General features: G+C 35.8%; 1 protein-coding gene across 2 annotated transcripts; it reads right to left on the bottom strand.

The window, feature by feature from the left end:
* Positions 1-1022: 1022 nt before the first annotated feature.
* EMB1974 (NHL domain-containing protein) lies at positions 1023-25314 on the bottom strand. 2 transcript variants are annotated; one of them, XM_088102673.1, is made up of 17 exons: positions 25101-25314; positions 23973-24093; positions 23489-23577; positions 23074-23209; positions 22867-22996; positions 21590-21683; positions 21341-21481; positions 20806-20906; positions 18831-18944; positions 11826-12064; positions 8748-8806; positions 8474-8659; positions 8266-8389; positions 7778-7836; positions 2530-2675; positions 2285-2452; positions 1023-1563 (listed from the first exon to the last, which is right to left on the bottom strand). In XM_088102673.1, exons 1-17 carry the CDS (start codon positions 25162-25164, stop codon positions 1261-1263), a joined length of 2274 nt encoding a protein of 757 aa, XP_087958799.1. In that variant the 5' UTR covers positions 25165-25314; the 3' UTR covers positions 1023-1260. The 2 variants fall into 2 exon arrangements, with proteins under 2 accessions (XP_087958799.1, XP_087958800.1); XM_088102674.1 differs by lacking the exons at positions 22867-22996; positions 23074-23209; positions 23489-23577; positions 23973-24093; positions 25101-25314 and adding exons at positions 21918-22027; positions 22105-22204.

Raw genomic sequence — 25314 nt, 5'->3', positions numbered from 1 at the left:
CGTGTGGCAGCTGATGGGTTTCCAGTTACTATACGCACGGGTGCACGAACGGCCTCAAGCTACATATTCATACTAGTCCAGACAATCAAGTTAAAGTGTTCGGTCAATATATGTTTACATGTTTTACACATGTTGTATGAGTATCCTAGTTGCTCGTTTGAATTGTATTTTCACATGAATATTAAATTACACTAGCTTACCTTTGTTTTTTTGTGGTATGTCTTTGTATGTTGCTTTCTCTTTTGCAATGATCACCTAAATGGTGTGAGCTTAGAGATGAAATCTTTCAGTTGTCGCAACGGGAGTTTGGGAGTGAAGCTTACAGTTTAGGATGAACTTGTTTTCTTCAAGTGAAAAAATTTTTGTTCATATTTAACCTATAGTTCGTGTTATATCATTATCCATGTAATGTTCATTTTAGTAATTTTGTATTACTAAATTTGAATGTTAGAAGATTTGTAAACATCACAACATTTTTATTGACTTTTATTTTAATCTAAAGTATTTTTAACATAAAAATTAATATTTATGTATTTTACATAATTATCAAATATTTATCAGCTATTATAATTTTCATCGTATAAAACGTGAATTAGTCTTTTATTTGATTTACAAAAATTTTATCCCAATTTCTCATAACTTTATAATATTTTATTAGTGAAAATATTATGTCAAAATATTTAAACTCAATCACGTCTGGTTCGATCACAATTCAATTAGGATGAAATCATTAATACTCATACTAATGCCTTCAAAAGTCTAATTTAGGAACATCGATTTCGTGTTAACATAAACAAATTAGGCAATAAATGTTGATTTAGAAAACAAGCAATTGTGTTGTGTATAGCAAATCAAAGTTGTAAGTCAGTTTCTTCCAGCATTAATTTTCAAATTGTATAAACCAAATCCATTAAAAAAAAAGGTACTTTCATATTGTACTATGCAAAAAAGTATTTTATTATTTTAATTACATAATCCTAAAAGGACAAAATGAGAAGTTTATCTATATGGAGGCAACTGCCTTGACTTTAATATCTTTAGATTAGAATCCTATCGGATTTGAACACAGGAAATCCTTATTACACACACCATACAGTTCGAAGGAGAAACTCTTTCACCTCTATAACACATCCATAGGTTTTAAAAAACTGACTACATTCTGGCAAGAATATATAATCTGGCAAAAACTGTCAGGCACATGAAATCAAATTTTAAGAGTAAAAAACCTATCTAAGTACAACAGTGCATCTGAATGTAGTGTCAACTGAGAAATACGTTCACCTTAATTGAAGAGTCTGTTGAGATTATATCCCTTCCGTTATCAGCCTTTGGATGATCAAGGGAATTTAATCTTATTCTAACGTGTAGTGGTAGCATGAAAATAAGATCTCTCACATCACCTTTGGATTGCAATAAAAAAGCAGTCCACGAATCTCTCTCTATTTTCCCACATCTCTTGGAGGTCAGAATATCAAGTATCCTTGCTGCATGCTCCTCCCGGTTTCCCTCATTTGAGTTTGGGATTCTTCTAAGTTTGCAATGCAGTACAGCGTAAATTATAACCTGTATGAAAGAAAAGTAATATATAAATAAATAAATAACCATTTATAGTTTACAAGCATATTTATAATTAGGTAGAATAGTCCATTTGGTGTTTGAGAATGTATGGAAGTTTCTTTATGCTAGAAATGAAATAAAGTTCGTGAAAGAAATTTTCATCTCTTACATTCATCCTTTATTTGAGGAAAGTATCTAAATGTTATCATAAAATACAATTTAATCCATATATGTAAGGACTAAATTGTTTTTTAATCATAATATGTAGAGACCCCTATTTGAAATGAAGGACCAATGTGCAAGATGGAAATTACTTTTAGGAACTTCTTATTTACTTATTAACATTCCCAGACTGAATTTAGAAAAAAAAAAAAAAAAAAAAAAAAAAACTGTTTACTTTCAAGGACCATCTTAAAAACTTATTTAATTTCAAGACTGAAAAGATCATTCGGCTTTATAATTATTCTGGTTCCTAAGTATGTGCACTATGGGATAACTACAGAAAAGATCCATACATGAACCCGAAAATTGATACAAGTTCAAACAAGAGAATTAATCAAGCTCTTGCAACAATTGATGTAGTCTTGACAATGTCAATGGAAAGTTAAGAAAATGTGCTATTCCCGTTCCCATCTTGCTATGTTGCCTATAAAATAATAATCAATGGGGCCTATACAATGATAATCAAATGACAGCTACCAAACAAGACAAGATGAGATCAGCATACCTCGCTTGTTCCAGGGCTAGTACAGACCACACAGCTAATCCGGACTTTCTCATCATCTTCCACTACTGAATTTGTGTCTAGATTATCATCTTGAACATTTATTTCAGATTCAGGTTTTGGAGCGGCAAGATAATCTAATTCATCATACCACTGTTGTGCAACACCAGCCTGCACCAAGAAGACATTAAGTAACTAAGAATATAATCAAACTGCTTCACTTAGAAAGTTCCAATTTGCAAAAGAACCTTGTATAAGGATCCTGGAACCTCGTCCATTCCAGAAATTTCAGTAGCTGCACCTCTTGCTTGACACCATATACAAGATTCTTGTAAAGGTTCAACAAGCTCAAAATCCACAGGAATATCAACATTTAAATTTATGTCAATCCTGCCTGTGACACATTCCAGAAAAGTTGTAGACAAACACAAAACGAAAGAATATAAAAGATATAAGAACAGCTCATCTAGTTACTAATCCCTTATTGTTGGAAGTCTCATATCAATTAAAGATAAGGTCAATTTACCTTATATAGGTGGGTGTAAACCTCACCTTACATACCAGTTTTGTAAGGTTGAGTTAAGTTTAAAGTTCACTTTTTAACATAATATCAAAGTCATGGTTAGAACTTATCCTAGAGAAGTTTGTTATTTGTTAGATATATTGTTTCACTCGCTACCAGACCGCTATCAAACTACTTATTCATGTCTATTCCCACGTTCAAGATGTATATGTCTTGGCGTGAGGAGAGTGTGTTGGAAGCTCCACATTAACTAAAGATAAGGTCAATTTACAATATATAAGTAAGTGCAAACCTCACCTTACAAGCCGGTTTTGTAAGGTTGAGTTAGATTAAAGTCTACTTCTTAATATATTAAGGTAGAGTTAGATTAAAATCCACTTCTTAATATATTAACAACTCCAGAGAGGTACTGATAGGATCTAAGGTAAGAGGATAGAAGGCGGGAAAATGAGAGCGGTTAGGAAAGGCGGGATGGGAGATCTTATATAAAAACAGTTCTATTCTTTGTTAGAAGGCAGCTAGTCATATTCTTTTGTTTAGACAGGTCTTGGACCTTGTGAGGAGGGTTAGGCTCCCGTTAGATGGAGGGAGGTTATGCTCCCAGATACGGATTGTACGCTACTTTCATTGATGAGAATACAGATAATTCATTCTTTTCCAATTGTTTTTCTTGTTGTGATTGTATGAGTGAGTTGTCTGGTTAGGTTCCAAACCCAGGAACCTAACAAATCGGTCCAAACTGTCGGATTATCAAGGGAGCGTTGCTGCCAGATCGATAGAGCGGAGGAAAAGCGTGAGGGAAGAAACTGTCGGCTAGAGGAAGAGGAGGGCGAGAGAATTGTCGGCTAGAGGAAGAGGAGGGCGAGAGAACTGCCAGATCTGTTTCGGAGGGAAGAAGAGCTAGCGAGGAGAAACGGGAACGACAACTGCCGAATCCAATTAAAGGCGGAGCAAGACGATGGGCAAGCTACCGCTTGGGAGAATAGAATCGAAGGGAGGATAAGCGTGATGGAAGGAAGAGACAATACCTGGGAGAGGAGGACCAGCGAAAGGAGCATGGCAGAATACAAAAGAAATATGGAAGAAATACGGCAAGAAACGGTCGCGATGCGTCAAGACTTACAAGAAATCAAGCAAAGGCTGGGTGGACAAAACAGGAACCAGGATGGACACGCAAATGGGGGCCAAGCGTCCGTCAACAGGAATCGGAGGGTGAGGCAGAAAGACGAAGGAGGAAGGGAAGGCGAACATACTGAGGGGCAAAACAACTGGCGGAAACGGGTGGCGCTACCTATCTTCGAGGGGATCGATCCGCTGAACTGGATCAATCGCGCAGAGAAATTGTTCGAGTTACGACGGGTATTGGAGGAGGAAAAGGTGCGCCTAGCCGATATCAATATGGAGGGGAGCGCTGGCTACTAGTTCAGAGCATGGAAGGAGAAAGCCAAGAATCTTTCCTGGGATGGCTTGAAGGAAGCCCTGGTGATAAGGTTTGGAACCATTGTTGAGCGTTTGGCGGCATCGAAACGGATGGGGACGGTGGAAGAGTATGTACAGGGAGGCGAAAAGGTAAGGAAAGGGAGCGGGATAGAAGACGAGTCATCTGGGGGACGAACGAGAGGTGAGGTGACACGATCCGAGACCAATAGCTATAACCCAGGCCGATCGAGAGTTGTCGAGCGGTCTGAGGCCAAGTGCTATAGCCCAGGTCGATCGGCAGTAACCGAGGAACATCTTCAGGACATCAAGAAAGCAAAGCAACCATCAAAAAAAGGGGAAAATTCAATACAAACCCAACTTTCAGAGAACCTGGAAGATCTTGCATCAACTCTGTTCAGGGTTGTTAACTCGAGCCGAACGGTTGAAGGTAGGGGGAGGAACCGAACGGTGCAAAGATAGGGGGAAAAGAGAGCCGAACGGTAGAAGAGGTTATTGGAGCCGAATGGTTGAAGGGAACGATAGCCGAACGGTTGAAGTCAGGGGGGAGGAACCGAACGGTAGAAAAGCATGGGAAAGCAAACCGAGCGATATAAAGGCAGGAAGAAGAAAACCGAACGATAGAAAAGCATGGGAAAGCAAGCCGAGCGGTATAAAGATAGGGAGAAGAAAACCGAACAGTGGAAAAGCGTGGGAAAGCAAACCGAACGGTATAAAGATAGCGAGAAGAAAGTCGAACGGTATAAAGATAGGAAGAAGAGAGCTGAACGGTAGAAGAAGTTATTTTACAGGGAAGGATAAGAAGCTCCTCGCTTTCAAGGAAATAATGCAGACACGAAAAGGGTCCCATAAAGTCTGTATCTCATCTCGACCACCACCCAAGCCTCCTGAATAGAATTGGAGGGCATCAGTGGGTTCCCTTCATAGAATAACAAGATGATAAAGAGGAGCCAAGAGATCAAGTTTTTCGGTTCCAACCTTGAGGACAAGGTTGTTTTGCAGCGAGGTGTAATGATAGGATCTAAGGTAAGAGGATAGAAGGCAGGAAAATGAGAGAGCGGTTAGGAAAGGCGGGATGGGAGATCTTATATAAATAGAGTTCTATTCTTTGTTAGAAGGCAGCTAATCATATTCTTTTGTTTAGACAGGTCTTGGACCTTGTGAGGGGGGTTAGGCTCCCGTTAGATGGAGGGAGGTTATGCTCCCAGATACTGATTGTATGCTACTTTCGTTGATGAGAATACAGATAATTCATTCTTTTCCAATTGTTTTGATTGTGTGAGTGAGTTGTCTAGTTAGGTTCCAAACCCAGGAACCTAACAGGTACTATGTACCGTTGGGATAAAAATATCCTAATATCTCCATAGTAATTACGAAAAATATCCATAGAATCAACACACTCATTTCAGCTGGTCTATATTTCCTTTTTCAAGAGAGTGTGATTGTTACAAATGGAGGAGTTGAGAACATAATTAGCATGGCTGTAAATATAAAGTATTTATTTGCTCTCTCTCTCATTATTCAAGTTGGTATCAGAGCTCCCAATCTTGGGTGCTTGTTTCCACTGCCACCACTCCCAACCACTGGCTGCTGCTGTCCTCCTTGAAGATAATGGTGAAAGTCTGTGTTTTTTTCCTCAATGGCTGCGAAAAAGTTTACTTCTATGGGTCCTAATGATCTTCTGAACGTGGCAGATCCCTACCTTTTGATGGCCAAAATTATTTATAATGGAGCTAATACATTTGGAAGATTCTAAGAGGATGATCAAGATTAGACCACATTGATGTTGGAGGACTGAGGACCAGGGTCAAATGACCCTGATTTGAGATTTGGGATAATGAAAATTCATTGATCATAACTTGAATGTGGCCCTGATTTGAGATTTGGGATAATGAAAATTCATTGATCATAACTTGAATGTGGCATTCCATAGTCCCTCAGATAAGTCAAAATTTTGTTTTGTTCTGCCAAAGAAATATGGAATGACCTAAAAATAACTCCTCTTTGAAAAATGATTTTGCTGCCTTTTATTACATTGAAAGCAAGGTGCTTAATACCAGACAAGGTTCTCTCAATATCAAAATATCATGAATTATTGAATGGGTTGTGGATCGAACCAGATAGTGCCATAATTTGAATATGTGCAAATCAAATGATGCCTCAAATGCTTAAAGCATTGAAAGAGTAAGAATTTGATAGACAAGGGAGTATAGGTAGAGGGTTTGGAAAGTATACTATAGAAAGAAAATGTCAGAACAAAAGAAGTTAGTTGTTATGGGTATAGACCAAAACTAATTAAGACTATGTTTAAAGCTTATTGTAGGATGACATTTGATCCAGGAGGAGTTCATGTGGATCACAAGAAAAATAAAGTCATTCAAAGATGGCCTACTCCTAAGAATGTTAGGAGCTTCTTCAACAATAAAATCATGTTTGTCCAAAATAAAGTCGACCCTCCATATTTGAGGACAAATCCTTCTCAAGAGGGTGACTTAGGTCCAAACAATGGATCCCTTACTAGGAGTATGGGCAAAGGAAGGTTCAACCAAGTGAGAGAAGGCTATAGAGAAGGGAGATGGAGCAGTCAAAGCTCGCTCTGCAAGCTTGTAGGCGTGCCCAGCGAGCTCACGCTCAGCCGACACCAGAGGGCGCTTAGCACCATCATTCTAGAGAGAACCACATGCCCAGTGAGCTACTTCTCACCTAGCGAGCTGCCTCTCGCCCAGCAACTTTCTCTCTCGCGCAGCACCTGTGTCAGAGCATTTCAGCAACACGTTTTGCTCATTTTTCTCACATGTTAAATATGGAATTCGTGCAGCTACATGTGGCTTGTGATCCTTGCATCATAATACCTGATGATCAGGAGGGTAGTTTAGGGCCAATTGAGAGGCTGAATGGATCTATAAATTCAGCAGTCTCCCCCTTGTATTGATACTTTTGAATGTTAGTAGAGTTACGCTGTTGAGATTACTCTAGCCTTCCTCTTTTCGAAAGTCACTTACTACAGAGTCTCCCAGAGCCTCCTCTAGCCCCTTCCCCTAGTTAAGGTGTAGCCTTCTTAGGCAAACCGTTTCCATATACCACAACCATCATTTGACCGAACCTTTGCCTCAATTCATTATTCCGCTACGTCCTTCATTCATCTCCACGTGTTCATGACCATTAGGAGGGTTTCCCTACGTCATCACACATGTTAGGGATTCAGTCTATGCCTCTCTCTTTTATATCAACACCTTAATTTTAGGGATTTCTTAAAAACAAATCTACATATATTATTCAATCAATCTATATTTATTGTACTGTAAATATACAATATTTACACCCATATTTCAACAGATTGAGTGTGAGAAGTAATCACACAATTCATGTATCATCTCAAATGCACAATTTTAACAAGGATCCTAATTAAACTCGAAGACCCAAATTAAACAACGAAACAAATCACCTAAGATAATCTAAACCAAGATAATATCAGATATTTCTAAAAATTTGAAATTTTAAATTCATAAATACATTGCTTTAAAATGTAAAATAACCTGGTAGCAAATCAAGATATTCCACATGATCAATTGGTGTACCCAAAAGTCCATTTCCACTGTCAAACCAGGATAACCAAGAAGTCAACTTTTCTATTAGAATTGAGGACAGAATAGGATCATGCATATCTCCAAATGGGAAAAAAAGAATGTCCTTAGTCATTACAAGGAATATTACAGCCATATACCTAGCCGATGTGGCATCTTAACACATCTAGAACTAGATATTTGCAGCACAAAGTTCGCAAGACTGGACGAGTGTGACATCTGAGTTAAGTATATACTAGACGTATCTCAATGCCAAAGCTTACTCAAGGGAAGAGAGAATTTCCAAAATGATTAAAAGGTACTTTGACCATATGCCTACCTAATGAAGGATCTTAACAGATTCACTGGAAACAATCTTACATTCTAACATGGACAGAAACAGAAAAAATGAGTTTCTGAATAAAAGAAATCTATACAAGTTCTTTGAGAAAATAACTTACGCAGCATAAAATGTTTCCAGGGGGAAATTCACCCAATAAGGTAATCCAAGTATCCCTAGATTAGATAATCGGAAGTTTGAACAGACTCCAGATTCTCCACAAACCTTCAAAATCCTCTGTCCAACTAGTGAGACAAAATTAGGAGTGAATAATCTCAACAAATGCATCCACAGAGAAAGATAGCCTTAACTAAAATGGAGAAAACTACCTGGATCACAAACAAAAATGTGATTTTGCAAGGTTGCAAGTGAAGATAAAAGATCAGAATGTGGTAGGGCCCCAAGTAAAGAGCCGCTCTTAGTTTCATGTTGAAACCAGTCAAAGGGAACCCGATCTATGACAGATAAACGTTTCATGATTGAATGCCCACAGATCTCAAGAATTCTTGGATAACCTAAATAAATATAACAAAGAATCCATCAGTTCTAGCTAGATACAAGATTGTTTAAACAAGTGACCATATAAGGATTATAGAATCAAACCTTCCAAAACTTCATTCATCTTTCCTGAACTGATATCCAAGACCCACAAAGTTCGAAACCTAAAAGTATCAATGATAGTATCAAGGTAAGGAAGGAATATTACTTGAACTATAGCCCTTACTATCATTCTTAACAAGAAAATTTAGTCATAAGAAAAGGAAAATTGAAAAAAAAAATCATGATGTTCAACACAATACAAGATTTGAAATTTAATGAACAATGAGGCACAAGGGATACTGATGAATTATAGCAAAACACATTACTACTTACCCTCCTAAACATAAGGTATTCTGCCACCCCACAAACTTTCAAAGTCTACACTAGAGCCTGACTCTTCTTTGGAGAAATAAGAAAAACGCAACTCCTTGGACGGAAAGGCATGAACATTTTACATGTAAATATTCTCTCAATTGTTTTTCACCACTTCAAAACAGAGAATGAAGAAATAAATAGCAGTCTAAGTTCCAATTCCTATCTTAAATTTGACTGAATTTCAAGTCAGAAACACTAACCGAAGCAACCGTGTCATCTATAAAAATGAAAGAAATAAAGTTTATCTTTCATTAATTCTATGTTGTGCTTGACAAATGTAACACCAAAACGATCTACGAAATCGAGTTATCATGATATCAAGTCAGTAACACTTTGCATCTCAACTAACAATTCTGATTTTAGTGACCAAGTGTTGGCAACCAAAGCCCTATGGTTCCATCATTGAGCAAATTGTTGCCCTGTTAAAAGACAAAAACTACCTAACTACTAATTAAAACACTCCCCCTCCTTAAAAGACAAAAACTACCTAACTACTAATTAAAACTTCCCCTAACTGCTGTTTAAACTCCTCCTAACTACCCCTAACCAATTCATACTAACTTCTATGTTTTATTTCTGCCCAACTATCTAAAAGCGGTCTACAAACTGTCTAATACATTACATAATCTCTCTATTTTAGACTTCTTAAAATTTGCCTATAGGCACACAAATGTCAAACTGTTGATAAAAGGGTGCACCAGTCATTTTAAAATACTTGTAACTTTCAGTCATTTTTAAATTCCTGTTTAATGCAATAGTTATAACCATAAGGGACAGATGATGCAAGAGAGAGAAATCAAAGACCTCAATAAATTTGGGTTATCTGTTAGATGAAGATTTTTTTTCTCTAAACTCCAATGCAGACATAGCAAAAAAAAACAGAGGTGTGGTCAATCCATTCTTAAATGACAGTTAGATTTTACTGAAAACATCAAGTGATCTGGTCTAGGCTTTAAAGTTTCTGTGCATGACAGAATGATCGATCCAAAACAATATTAATGACGTAGCCAAGGAGAAGGCCTTACAGATTTGTAGATAAAGAGGCCAAATACTACTAGAGCGTAGATGCAAGTACAAAGTGAATATATGAGTGGAGGAGCTGAGTTATTGAGAGTATAAATGAGAAAGAATATAGATCTGACACATCATACAGAAAGAGGAATACATTATATTCAGTTTCAGCTTCCAACTTTGGAACTGTTAGAATAATTATATCTATGTATAATCATTAAATCTTGGCAGGGTGTAGTATGCTATATCATTTATTAGTTGTACCTAGCTCTGCACCTAGGGGTCTAGTACAGTCCCTTACTATTCCATGTATTATGGTATTTTCATTATATATAAAATGATAGTGAGAGGGATCTCTAAGTCCTCTAGAAATACTTTACAGTTTCAATCTCAAGTTGGTATCAGAGGGAGTCTATTCCTACTTTGTCTTTATTGTCACTGGTGGCCGATGGCCGTCACCTCCGATGGCCTTAAAAATTTCATCTTTTCTGAAATACCTCAATGAGCAGTCCCGCTCTCCTAATAATATCAGATAATTCCAATGCCTTTTTTAGTTGTTTCCCACCGCCCAGCACTGTCCGCCACCTACCACTATCAACACCAAGTCATGGGTTGAAGGTTGGTCATGGCGTGAAGGAGAATGTGTTTCTAGCAAGATTCAGAATCTTAGTCAACAATTTCACCAGTCCCTTATTAGATCTGTTTTTGGGTGCTTTGATGAATAAAGGAGACCATTATGACCTTTCACCTTCACAGTTTGTCATCGGTGCCCATCATTTTCGTCATTCGCCGTGAGGGGAGTATGTTCCAGCCACTACAGGCCCATCAGTCAATGATGGCTTGTTTCCAGCTGCAGGGCCCATCAGTTAGTGATGGCAGTCCTTGCAGTTTTGTCGCTTTTAGCTACTACAAGCCCCATCCTTACTTGATGGCAATCCAATCCCTGCAGTTTGTTGTTGTCTACCATTATTGGTCGTCATCCACTTTTGATGGAAATCTCCTTTGTCAAAGTCATCCTACTTGAAGTTTCATGGTGCTAGTTGAAGTTTTGCAGTTGTCCACCACTCTTCATAAGCTGTTAAGGAGTCCCTTTTGCTACGCTGGTTTGTGAATCCAATTTGGTTTATAGACATTCTCTCTCGATGGTCTGAAGCATATGTGCATCTTGTTCAAAGCCAAAGTTATCACGCCTATTGTCTCATTCAAGACAAGTTGATTTTGTTGGATCAAATGACCAATTTACATATGTATTGACCAAGTTCCTAAAAAGATCTCAAATTGAGTTTATCTATTCCAAGCTTGGTTCATAGAATTTGTATGCTCCAGCTTGAGGGTGAGCGTTAGAATAATTATATCTATGTATAATCATTAAGTCTAGGTAGGGTGCAGTATGCTATATCATTTATTAGTTGTACTTAGTTCTGAACCTAGGGGTCTAGTACAGTCCCTTACTATTCCATGTATTATGGTATTTTCATTATATATAGAATGGCAGTGAGAGGGATCTTTAAGCCCTCTAGAAATACTTTACAGTTTCAATCTCAAGTGGAACATCCAAGAATGTCCTTCACTGGGAGCAACTACAACTTAATTTTTAGTTCGTAATTCTATCCATATTCAAAAATCAATTTTATAGGCAGGAACTGTTTCCAATGACCACATCAGATCTTTGAAACTTTTCAAGTCATGCAAAGGTAGAGAGGACTGGGTGTTTGTAGCATTTAAACAAAAACATTAATAAAAGCACTTATCCACCTTCGGTCAATAATGAAGAGAGTGTCATCAACCGATTTCAGCAAATGCCATGGAAAATACAACGATTTAGAATCAAATACTTCAGATGTTTCCACAACATTGGTCTTGCCACTGCTTTCTAAACCAAGCTTAGTCATGATCCAATTCCATATGTGAATACCTCCCTTGTTGGAGGTGCTTGTAGGATACAGAGTGTCTACTGTTCGTGCTCCCATGTCAGCTTTCCTGATAGCATGGTTCTTAGAACCAGAATAATATAAATAATAAGAAAAGAACCAGAATAAGTAAATGATAAGAATCGAGTTCATAAATAGGAGTTCAAATAAGCCACTAGTAAAAAAAACACAAAGAAACAAGCCCACATGGATAAATGAAGCTTACAAGAGCCTGTTCGGTAAACATGATAATTTGAAAATGAGGTTAATCTGAACGTCAGGAGTTGTGCTGCATCAATGTCTCAGTGATGACCCCAGGACGTGTCTTAATATAATTTACAGCAAATCATGACATTGCTTTTCCACTTCAAACACATGTGTCTTAATATAATTATATATAGTCTTTATACAGGATAGCACAAGAGCTTATTAGGTTCAGATCTTATCTAGCTATCTTATTACTTAATCAAATAACGAATTCCACGAACATTAATAAAGGAACAAAAATAAAAACAGCTTCAAAAAGTAGATACGCGGGTAACACCTGCACAATCCTATAGAAAACAGTCCTGCTGAAAAAAATTCAAACTCCGCTACTTTTACTCACTAAGAAAGTTTTGGTCATTCCTCTCCAGTTGTTGTAAATAAAGGATTATAAGGGTAAAAATATCCTCAATATCTTCACAGTAATTAGGAGAAAAATATATTTAAAATCTCCCCATTCATTTCAGCAAATTTTTCTCTCCTTATTTAGAAATAATGAGAAATAGAAATAATGAGAAAGTAATTTGTGTGATTGTTATCAAGATACATCTTAATTTCCTTAGCTCAAGTTGATAGTAGAGCTCCCAATTGAGAGCTCAGTTTCCACAGCCATAGAAACAGCCATCACTGCTACCCTTTTAGATAACTGGAAGATCATAAAGTTCCGTCCCACACTAGCAACACAACGCTGGCAATTGCGTCGCTAATGTAGTTGCCACATGCCACGACATGTATTGATGCATGTAGCCCATGCTACTAGTTCTGGCAAGCATCAAACTCACGATGTTTGGCTCAAAAGACCAAATGCCTGAGGTGAAATTCGTCCCTTGGGGTCCTAATGATACTCCAAATGTGATAGATCCCTATTGGTTTGATAATTGAAACCATTTACAGTGTAGCAAGTACATATAGAGGATTTTGAAGTGGCGATGAAGAGTAAACCACATTGTTGGTATATGACCATGGTCAAATGCCTAAAATTTTGTGATTTGGGATAATGAAAATTCATTCATCATGACCTAGATGTTGCATTCCATGGTTCCTAAGATAAGTCGACACTATATGTTCTATTCCTCTACTAAAGAGACATGGGGATGACTTAAATAACACTTTCTTTGAAAAAGAATTTGGTTGCCTACTATGACATTGCAAGCAAGGTGGTTAATACTAAATAGGGTTCTCTTTGTTTAGTATATAATGAAATTTAGAATGGGTTCAAACTACATTAGTACAAAACATTTGAAGGTTTGTAAAACAAATGCAGCAGATCATACAGAAGTCATGGAAAGAGGAAAAATCTTTAATTCTTACATGCTTGAACCATGAATATGACCCACTTGGGATCGCATCATCTGTCGAATGTATTTTTTATTTTACAGGTGTTAAAAGTGGATTTTAAGCCTAACTTAACCCCACAAAACCGGCTTGTATGTGAGGTTTGCACCCACTTATAAACTATAAATTGGCTTTATCTCTAGTCGATGTGGGACTTCCAACACACCCCCCTCACGCCGAGGTATATACATCTCAAGCGTGGCCCGATAGCGAGTGGAACAATATGTCCAGCAAACAACAGATATCGCTAGGATAGGCTCTAACCATGGCTCTGATACCATGTTAGAAGTGGACTTTAAGCTTAACTCAACCCCACAAAACCGGCTTGAAGGGTGAGGTTTGCACCCACTTATAAACTATGAATGGGCTTTATCTCTAGTCGATGTGGGACTTCCAACAACAGGGATAATAACTCAAAGGACTGTCATGCTTAATGGAGAAATCTCCAGCACAAGGTCTATCACAATAGCAAGGACAAGGGGTCTTCAAGGGATCAAACACTAGGAGATCCTCTCCGAAAAGTAATTGTGCAGATTATTGCTCATTCTGTAAAAGATTTAAGAATATTAAAAAAGCATGTTTCAAACTCCATGGAAGAGATGATGTCCCGTGTTCATAAGAGGCAACAAAGGAAACAAACTCACAAAGATGGGCAGGCATATGAAATAAATCAACCTCAGAACAAGAAATAAATCAACCCACATTGATCCTCCTCAATCAAAACTTCATATGAAATCCTATAGTGAGGAACTTTATCTTCTAACAATATGTCCTCTAGATCGTGTACCTTGTCCATGAAAGGGAAGAGTCCATTCAATAAAATTGGTCCTGTATCTCAGCAATTTGGATTCTTGATTCGTGAGCAATCGGTCACATGACTCCATTTCCCATGCTTTTCAATTCATACATCAATAAATAGATAAAATTGCAAAGGCCATATGTGAATCTAGAAATATAACTTTAGAATCATCTTTGTATTAAAGGATGTTTTACATGTCCCACAACTAGTCAATAGAGCTATATTTGTACAGAAACTTAACTGAGCAAATTGTTGACAAACCAAGACAAAAGGGTATAAGATGCAGATGGATATTTAAAGTGAAATATGAAGTAGATAGGATAATAGACAAATATAAAGTTAGATTCGTTGCAAAGGGACACTTAAACATATGGAATTGAGGAGGCATTTGTTCCAATAGCAAAGATTGTAAGGGTTGAGTTGTTCTTGATCTAGTGACTCATTCAGGTTGGGAGTTGGACAAAATGTCTTTCTTCACAGAGCTTTAGAAGAAGTATACATAGAGATTCCTCCATGAATTGAAACTCATAGTGAAAGGGTCACAATTTTGTGGGTCAGGTCACGTCGTCATTTATCCAACAATGGGTTGTCAAACTCTAGCTCCACAAAATGGAAATAATTGTTGCAGTGCATGGTCCCATGATTCAACAGGCATCATCACAATCTCAAAGCAATCTACATTACCCAATCCACATTTGCATCAGCTTGCAACATTCTCCACACTAACAAGATCATGTGAGTTTGCAACTTTACTCTGACTTTTAACAACATTGTTCAAAAGTTCTTATTGAACAAATTCATAAAATCAGAAGTGAAGCAAGTCAACGTGTAGAAAATGTTGTAATTAGAGGAAAATCTTCCTAATTAGAGAAAATATATGTAAAATCTTCTTAATTAGAGAATATATCTGTAGAATCTTCTAGTTTATTTTTAAGTATAATGTTTCCTTATTTCCCTTTTTTGGAATATTAGATGGTTACAAATAGGTGTAAGAAGAATATAACATACATGAATGAGAACAATAAAAATCATCCTCTTTTCAAGATGGTATCAGAACTTTCAATCTTGGGAGCTTTGTTTCCACTGAAACAGTAGACATCGTCGCCGATGTCCGGCCACTGCGGGTGCCGTCGTAGCTATTGGGGTCGTTGATAGGAAAGTGTACTTTTTCATTAAAAAAGGATTTTGCTGCATGATATGACAATGAAAGCAGAATATTTAATACAAAACAAGACTCCCTTTCTGTATCAGAATATCACATAATCTTGAATAAACTTTTGATTGATTTAGATCAGTACTAAACAATAAAGGTGTAAAACCGATGTTGTCGCACATGCTGAAGTCGTGGAAAGAGGAAGAATCTTTAAATTTCACCATGGCCTGAATCATGAGTACAACCCAATTCAGGTACAAATCTTAGAAAGGGAAAACTTACCATCCCTATCAAAAGTATTTTTTATGGTAAGAGGGGAAGACACTCGGAGAGCTGTCATACTTGATGGGGGGATCTCCAACACAGGCTCTACCATGAAAACCAGAAAGGGAGTCCACAAGGAAACAAAAGCCGAAGGAAATTCGTTTAAAAAAGGTAATCATGGAGACTATTGTTCATATTGTAGAAGATCTAAACATACCAAGGAAAAATGCTTCAAGCTCCATGGAAGAAATAATGTTCTCAAGCATATGGGAAACAACAAAGGCTCTGCTCAAAGATGGAAAAATCATACTACCTCAGGATAGGAAGCCACCAATCAATCTAGTACTTCACTACCACCAGATCTTGATATGAAAGCTTATAAGAAGGAACTCGAGTGCTTGAAAGCAATAGTTGAATCAATGAGTAAGCCCTCTGGATGTGAAGAATCTCTTTCTTCATGGAAATCTAGAAGAGGAAGTGTATAAGGAGATTCCCCTAAGTTTTGAATTGAAAAATTAAAGAAACAAGGTATGCCTCCTAAAGAAAGCATTGTATGGTCTTAAGCTATCCCCTAAAGCATGGTTTGTAAGATTTACAAAAGCAATGGTTTCCTTGGGATATGGACAAAGCCAAGGAGATCATACTCTATTCATAAAGCACTCTTCTATAGGTAAACTCATTGTATTGCTTGTCTATGTGGCCTACATGATTATTGCAAGAGATGATGAAACAGAAAAATTGGCATCTGGCATCAAAAGAAAAATTGGAAGCCCAATTTCAAATGAAAGACCTAGGTAAACTCAAATATTTTCTTGAAATAGAGGTTGCTTACTCCAAGAATGAAATTTTCATATCCTAAAGGAAATATGTACTTGATCTCCTCAAAGAAACAAGAAAGTTAGGATGTAGAACCTCAACAGTAACATAATCACAGAATTGGAAGTGAAGTACTACTGTAGAGAAGGCCAATGTCAGAGATTGGTAGGAAAATTGATTTATCTATCACCCACAAGACCATGCATTGCTTATGCAGTTAGTGTAGCGAGTCAATTTATGCATGATTCAAGAGAGAGAGACATGCAAGTAGTTGACAAAATTCTCCAATACTTGAAGTCAAGTCCAGGAAAGGGGCTATTGTTCAAATAGAAAGACACGTTGACTATGAAAATATAGATTGATGCTAACTATGCAGGTTCTATTACTGACAAAAGATCTACTTTTGGGTATTGTGTTTTTCTTGAAGATAGTCTAGAAACGTGGAGGAGCAAAAAGCAAGATAAAATATCTCGTTGTAGTGGAGAAGTTGAATTTTGAGCTTTTGCTCAAGGAATGTGTGAAGGACTCCGAAAGAAAATCATTTTGGATGACCTAAGTCAAGGTGGACAACCTTGTGAAACTATACTGTGACAATAAGTCTGCCATGAGCATTGCCCATAATCCAGTACAACATGACAGGACCAAAAACATTGAGATTAACAGACATTCATCAAAGATAATCTAGACAGAGGCTTTGTGATTACAACTCATGTTCATACGGAATTTCAGATAGCAGATATTTTTACAAAAGAACTCCCTCCAACTAGATTTCAAGATCTTGTAGGCAAGTTGGGAATGATTTATATTTATTTACCAACTTGAGGGGGTGTTGTAATTTGAGGAAAATCTTCCTAATTAGAGAAAATATTTGTGGAATCTTCCTAATTAGAGAAAATATCTGTAGAATCTTCTATTTTATATTTCAGTATATTGTTTCCTTATTTCCCTTCTGTGGAAGATTAGATTGTTACAAATAGGTGTAAGGAGAATGTAATAGACATGAATGATGATAATAAAAATAATTCTCTTTTCAAGAGAAAAGACAGCCAAAATTGTACAAAAGCTTATTTATCTATTACCCACGAGATCAACATTGCTTATCCAGTTAAAGCGATAAGTCAACATTTGCATGATCCAAGAGAAAGACACATGCAATCAATTGACAAAATTTTTCAGCACTTGAAATGAAGCTTAGGAAAGGGATTTACTATTTAGGAAAGAAAGCACTTCAATCTTGAAGATAAATACTAATATAGTTTATGCATGTTCTATTACTGACAAAAAATCTACTTCTGAAAAATAGGGTAGAGTATCTTGTTTAATTGTAGAAGCTGAATTTTGAACACTTGCTCAAGATATCTATAAACGACTCTAGATGAAAATCATAATTGATGACCTTAAAATAAAGGTTGACCTGAATACTTCAAATGTTACAAATAGAGGTGATGAGAATGTAAATGTGTTTTTTTATCAACAAAATAATTATTTATTCAAGTATGATTATATTACCAGTAACCTAACTATTTAGCTTTGTTGGTCACCACAAAAAAATCTTGAAATAATCTATATGTTAAAATTCTAAACCAAGCACAGCTCCAAAAACGTCGGATATAGTGGACAGTTATAACAAAATTTCAGCTTATCTAACATTCCTAGGTGTTATTTGTTTACCATATCATAGGTACCAAGTATCTATTAGCTTTGCCGGTGACTAGTCTCAATTGTAACACCGAACTTATCAACTTTAGCATAACCTTCCCTTCCAACAATGTTTTCTTCCATCCACAAGGCTCAAATATAGAATATTGTCTATCACTACTACTTGGTATATAATCTCATTTTTATCTTGTATTTCTTACATCAATAAAAAAAAATTCCTTCACAAAATTGAGATAAAACAATTTTGTTAATAAGTCAGTTCCTGAAGCAGTAGTTAAACATGCACATCACCAAAAAAACTAAAGAGTACTGCACGGAAACAATTATGAAGGGAGAAGATTTTAAAGTTTTCCAGCATGTTAGGTGGGTGTGTAAACTTTTCAAGCACTAAATCAACAAAAAAAGTTGAATTTGCAGAAAAGTTAGCCTTGTGTTTTAAACAGATCCTGAAGAAATGGCTAAATAAATCCTATAGCAGCCTAGACAGAACTACATATAACCATTGAAAGAGATATTGATATTTGATATTTAAATCAGTGTATGTACATCCAAATGCATACCTCTGAATCCACAAAATATAAGCAATCCTCAGTAGGATGGTAGTATGAACCTGCAGGACGCCTTAATTTAGCAGATTCAAAATCTCCATCCTCAAATCCCGGGGAAGATCCAATCTGGATAAGAGACAACAAAAAGTTATCCTGATGAAAGTTCAGCTAAGTGGTTCAAAAATGTACAACGGCTATCTACATAAATTCTGACATTTAAGATCTAAATGGGAGAACTCCTTAGTGTATCATGATAGAAAAAGAAAGTCATTTCAAAAGGGTTACCATAAGCATACCACTGTCTAACACTTCTATGAACCCATCACCAAGCATGATTGTGACTATCTAGTATCCTACATTTGTGATTATATTTTTCAAGTTTGTGTGAAGAACAGTTACTTGATAGATAATTGTTCAACATCTTATAATGGGTCAGTTTGTTTAAGATTAAAAAAGAGTGATTCTGGTATGAAATAATTTAGTCATTTTGGTAAAAGATTTGAATTAAAAAAAGTTAATTCATGCGTGTATACAACAAAGAAACACATCTTTAAAAGAAATAATTTATTTATAAGAAATTGTTTTAAATAGCTTCTTTTATACAAAATGGAAAATGAATTGAAAACAAAAAAAAAATCAAGGGATAACATTGAAAATCCCACAAACTTTGGGACCAAAAAGTCCGTTAAGCACTTAAAAAAAACTATTCTTTGGTGAAAACTTAAACAAACTGGCCGATATTTTCATTGTATCTTAAATATTTTAGAATATCTCAATGATCTCTTACAAGTGACTTCCTTACATCAGAATTAATGAATTACTTCCATAATTAATGATTCGATTTAGGAATATACTATTAATGTTGAAATACATAAAAAGATGTAAGAAATGTTGAAAACTATGTATCTAAATCAGAGTTCATTTTATATAAGGCTAATTGCATTAAATACAAATAATTGTAGAAAATTTTATTCATAAATAATATGATATATCCATAAATCAAATCCTAACAAATCTGATTATGATTATATGTGCCTATGACCATAAAGATTGTAATTAAAAAGGAAACAAATCGTAAATATGAGATGCATAAGTGCTAAGAGATCATTCAAAAAAAGCTTAAGCTTACTAAGCTTTCCGCTTGTTAGATGAAAACAATTCTCACAAATAAATAGAAATACTATCTCCACCAGAAACCAATTGTTTGCAACGCAACTTAGGGTTGCTGGGAGAAGCTGGAGAAACTTAGCTTAGCCAAATAGCCAGAAGGACCATTAATCCGAGGGGAATTTCTTGCCAAGCAAAGCAAGGTCTGACTAATCAAAACAGCATTTGGAAGCTTCAAACCAATAGTATTGCGGTGGAAAAGACACCACTTTTATGATTCATACGTCCAAGAAGAGTCACCTCTAGCTTATTTCTGAGGAAGAAGTCACCAAAAATATGCTTGTCATTGTAAAATGTCTAAAAGAGACTCCAAGCAAGGGAATTTTGGTCAAATGAAATGAAATGTGAATCTCGAAGTATATACAAATGTTGACTATGTTGGGTCAATTGTGCATAGGAGATCAACTACTTGATATTGTACTTGGTAGGAATCTTGTAAGTTTAAAGAGTAAAAAACAAAATGTGGTAACAAGATCTAGTGTTGCAGCAGAGTCCAAGGCAATGGCACGAGATATGTGAACTACTATGGCTAAAAATCATCTTGAAAGACTGAGAATAAAGTGGGATGAACCAATGAGACTTTACTGTGATAATAAATGATTGCTCATATGCAGTTACATTTCTTTATTTATTGAACATAAATGTAATTTATTGAGATGAATATAAACTATAGAAGTTGTTGAGTACTTTTTCACTTAAGCATTTCACACCATAATTCAGTATTCACATTAAAATCAGCCAATGACAAAGAAAAATAAGCCATTAAAGGAACTGAAATCAGAATTAATCTTGAACTGCAGTTATTGATGAGTATACATACACAGTCCAGAATCTCTCCATTCCCATCTGATACAAGAATCCTATGATGATTGCAATCAGAAAAGAAGAGGCGATTATGACTTTCATCTGCAGAAACACAACCTGTAAAATAGGAGAAAAGAAGTTGCAGTATCTAATTAATTTCAGTCAAACAGAACCAAAGAATTAAATATAAATTATTATATCTACAGATTTTTAGTTATTAGCAAATTATAAACCTTCCTATCAATTTTCCCTGGACTAATATCTGAATCCTCCATGACCAGCAAAGAACAAATCCAATTGTTTCATTGTAGTTTGGGACATCCTTCATTTCAGGTCATAAAGTCAATATTTCCTTCCTTGTGGTGGCAAATATATTACAGCACTTTAGAAAGACATGCAAAAGCATATTCTAATTAATGATGCAATATTGAGAAGGAAAGATAAAGGAGCATAAACTTCATTTGTCTGGCTCATTCTCAGGAAATCTGCCTGACAACTCTAGGATGAGATGGAAGAAATGCAGAAAAACCATTGATCAACCTCTTGGTTACCTGGGTAATATAGGAGCAAATTCTGAAGAGGAGAAAAACTACATAGATCTTTAATTATCCAATGTTGTTCCAAAGATGTACATCTCACAACATCGAGCAACTTAGAATGACCACCTGCTTTATCATCTAACTCCTGAACAGCTACATATGAGACCAACATAAAAAATTGTAAATATGCAGACATGAATCATGAAAAATCAACAAATGGCACATCATTTGCTATGTTAGTCGTAGAAAATTCACCATTACCTTGGCTTAAAATTTCAAGACTTGCATCCTTCTCATGATAAATTACTGGGCTCCTAAAATTTTTAAACAACATGTAGCCCGCACCTTTCTCTATCTATACATATCAAATGAATTACATTAACTAAATGTACATGCAAGCATCAAAAATATATTCATAAACAAAATGGTAAAAGATAAGGCAGTCAGTCGTTAGGTATACATGAATAAAAGCAATTCCATATATTATTTATAAAATAGAAAGTGGAAGGAATATGTATTTCTGCAAACTCTATGGTCAATATAACTAGAAAATGTAAGACTCTTCTATCAAGCATTTTATAGTTTCTACCACAGATGAGTTTCTAAATCCCCAAAGTTTGTAGGACAGTAGGAGGAGCCACTCAAGAAACAAGCATTCTTTCCAGCTCTGCATGTATTCAGCCTCCATCCTCACTGTCACTGTATAGTGAATAAGAGCAAATTATGTATTTTGCGCACATAAATTAAATATTCAAGTTAGCAAGTTCTCTGCATACCCACTCTAACCCATCAGTCCGTGAACTAGTACCCTATGGAATGAAGCCTTGGGGAACTTATGACATTGGTTCCTAAGGATTGTAAATCACAAAAGAATGCCTGTTTGACAAGAATCATTAGAATAAAAACAATCAGCAACCTTAGCCTATAGTTTATGACTTCATCTGTAAAGACACGATAATCATAGACTCATAACTGATATGTAGTAAGATGCGACACACCTACAATCATCTAGTTTTAGTGGGTAGGATGGAGATGGTGTTGGAAGAAGAATCTGCCACCACTGCACGATGACGACAAACACATAATTAATATACAGTAACATGCTACAGACCTACAATGATCTAGTTTTAATAAGTAGGATGGAAATGGAGTTGGAAGAAGAATCCCCCACATCTGCAACGATGAAGTCAGGTGCCACTTCTCAGATGTGTTGGGTGATACATTTACTACTTCCTGAAAATTTTGGCCAGGGATATTTTAGCAAGAATTAAACAAAGAAAATTCATAATGATAGAAATGCTAGTCTTTGCATGCATCAAGTCTTCATGCACACCAGAAGCTAAACAAAGGTATTATTAGTAGGATATTGAGTGTACTAGTAGAAGCTCTTAGAAAATTCTAGAGATCTCTATATAATTATGACTATAGGGTTAGAGTTTTGTATATATTGAGGCTGATGTACTGTTTCAAATAAAAAAATTGAATAAAAATCTTCCCTCTTTCAAATTAATCCTTTCAAGTACAGAGATTTACCTCACCTTAGGAAATGTCTGCTGAGACAACAAAATGGGGAATGCTATATTTTCTTCCATCAGTAACTGCATTAGGTGCACTTGATCAGAAGAAGAGTGAATTGCTCCCAAACCAATAATGTTAATATGAGGAAACCTGCCACCAAAATATATTTAATTAATACAAATGTACATTAATACAAAGTGAGGAGAGAAAATATAACTTTTGTATACCTCTTTTGAATTGTCTTTAATTTTTTAAGCGTAATGTCACAATTGAAATTACTTGCAGCTAGAACTAAAAATATCCCATCGGCTCCAAAAAGTTGGTCAATTTTTTCAGATCTATTTAACCAATAATGATGGGTGCCTGCATTTTAAAGAAAGGATAAATTACGTAATTGGCAAAATGTGGAGAGGATGGACTATTTAACTCATTGAATCTAAAACTATTGACAAATGAACTAGTAAGATAGAAAAAATAAAAAGATGGTGCATACAATTCAAAACTAAAATGTATAATTGAGCAAAACATAAGCTTCAGAATATAGAAAATAAAACTAACACTCAAAATATGAAGAATTTGAAAGGCTCATACAAAATTTTAAGAATATGAAAGGGCATGGACTACCATAACAAAAAGTAATACCTTCAAATTCATCCAGTGAAGCCTTAATGTAAGATAAAAGATCAATTTCAGTGGCAGGTTCATGCAATTTAACAGCCATTGTTGAGATCCTGAATAAGACTGGCGATCAGAAGTCAAGAAACCCAAGAAAGCTACAAAATCCTAAATTATGATGTTTCAAAATTAAACATTCTAAATGTAGTGTATTATTCATTAATTGAGTTAGAATACAGAAGCATATTCAATCAGATAGATTGAGCTCCAAGCTAGTTAGTTACAATCTAACAGTACTACAACAGACTCCAACCATCTGTCCTTACAAAATGACGCCTGGCTAACTATTTCATAGTGCTGACTCAAAACTGATTCAGTTCAGCATACTAATTAAAACAGTAGAATTGATACGGAGAATAGTCAAAAACTAAGTATACTATCTTATTCATAAATGATGACTGACACTACAATTTATGTTATCTTCCTATGCTGTCAGTAAAAAACCAATCACCTGTGTTCATGAAACTCTCTCACTTGATTCCAATTAGCAGCTGGGTTCCGAGCAGAAGGCACCAGCATCACAGACAAAGCCACTAAGTTTAAAGCTTTGCTAGATTGAGGACAACAGACACCTAGAGAGGGCGGAGTGAAATAAATATAGAAATAATCAAGTTAAAATTCGTTAATGAAAATAATATGCTGAAGCATTATAAAAAGACCATGTACCAATAATCAAACTTCGGTATCATAAACATATCAGCAAACAATGCCAAAAGGTAAAATAATCAAAATTTACATGGCACAACTTCATAATTCTAACAACTTTTAATAAAACAAAACATCTGGTGATGCAGGAGAGCATGCACACACGCAAAACGCAAAGGAAACATCAACTAATGATTAATAAGTATACAGCCAGATTGACATCTGTAATTTTGGACTGATGAACTGAATCTCACCTTTGCATTTTATAGTAATGTTCTACTTTTCAATTCCCCATATGAATAACATAGACACTCGCCCACCAAAAATATGGATAAACTCACTTCCAATGATTGAAGATAAATTATGTTCAGCTTAAATTCACTTTTGATCCGTGTAGTGTTGCAAATGTGATATTTTGGTCAGTAAAAAAGTTTAATAGTGCATTTTGATTTTCTAATTTTCTAAAATTAAGCAATTTTGGTCCAGTGTTAATATATCATCCCATTGCTAAGAAAAAATGTTAACGTGTCCGTTAATGATAACAGTGTCAATTATTTATAAGATGTTCCACACTTGACATTCTAGCCTGTCGATTACCATTTCCCGCCAATAACTACATGATACAGTGTACCAAAATTAAAAAAACTGTTATAATAACCAAAATTGCACATTGCCGTAACTATAACTATAAGGACTAAAAGTGGAATTAATTTATCTTGTTTTTCAGATACTGAACATGATCGAGTCAATGAAGACAACATAAAAAAGAGAAAAAATCATAACAAACATTCGATCAACTTAGCACTAAGTAAAATAAACAAAATATCACAAATACAATAACAGTTTTTCGTCTTTAATAATTTGTCTTTGTCTTTCAGAGCAACAATAAGAGAGTGCAGTGCAGACGAAAAGGCAGTGTAGAAAACACACGCACCTGCTTGAGTAACGGGAGAGAGAAATTTCGAGAGTTCCTTCGTAAGACGATGCCTCAGGGCCATTTCTCTCTTCCCAGAAACCTGGTTTCAGTTAAGAGTGCTACGACACAAGCGTGGTGTGGGTTTAATAGTTGAACTGAAACAGGCAATAGGGTATAGATTGAAGAACGGTTTTAAACGCGTTTGGTTCAAAGCCGACCCAATGGGTTCTAA

Source organism: Vigna umbellata, chromosome 11 (genome assembly GCF_029865625.1).
Source record: "Vigna umbellata cultivar VRB3 chromosome 11, Vumbellata_1.0, whole genome shotgun sequence".
Classification (NCBI taxonomy): domain Eukaryota; kingdom Viridiplantae; phylum Streptophyta; class Magnoliopsida; order Fabales; family Fabaceae; genus Vigna; species Vigna umbellata.
This window is presented reverse-complemented; position numbering and strand designations above follow the sequence as displayed.

What these genes read in the sequence shown, in the direction of transcription:
- EMB1974 (XM_088102673.1), bottom strand. Translation starts at nt 25,164, where the DNA reads ATGGCCCTGAGGCATCGTCTTACGAAGGAACTCTCGAAATTTCTCTCT. An exon ending in TTCACTGGATGAATTTGAAG is followed by an intron (nt 23,210 to 23,488) that starts GTATTACTTTTT and finishes TTTAAAATGCAG; the next exon opens with GCACCCATCATTATTGGTTA. An exon ending in TCTTGAAATTTTAAGCCAAG is followed by an intron (nt 21,482 to 21,589) that starts GTAATGGTGAAT and finishes TCTCATATGTAG; the next exon opens with CTGTTCAGGAGTTAGATGAT.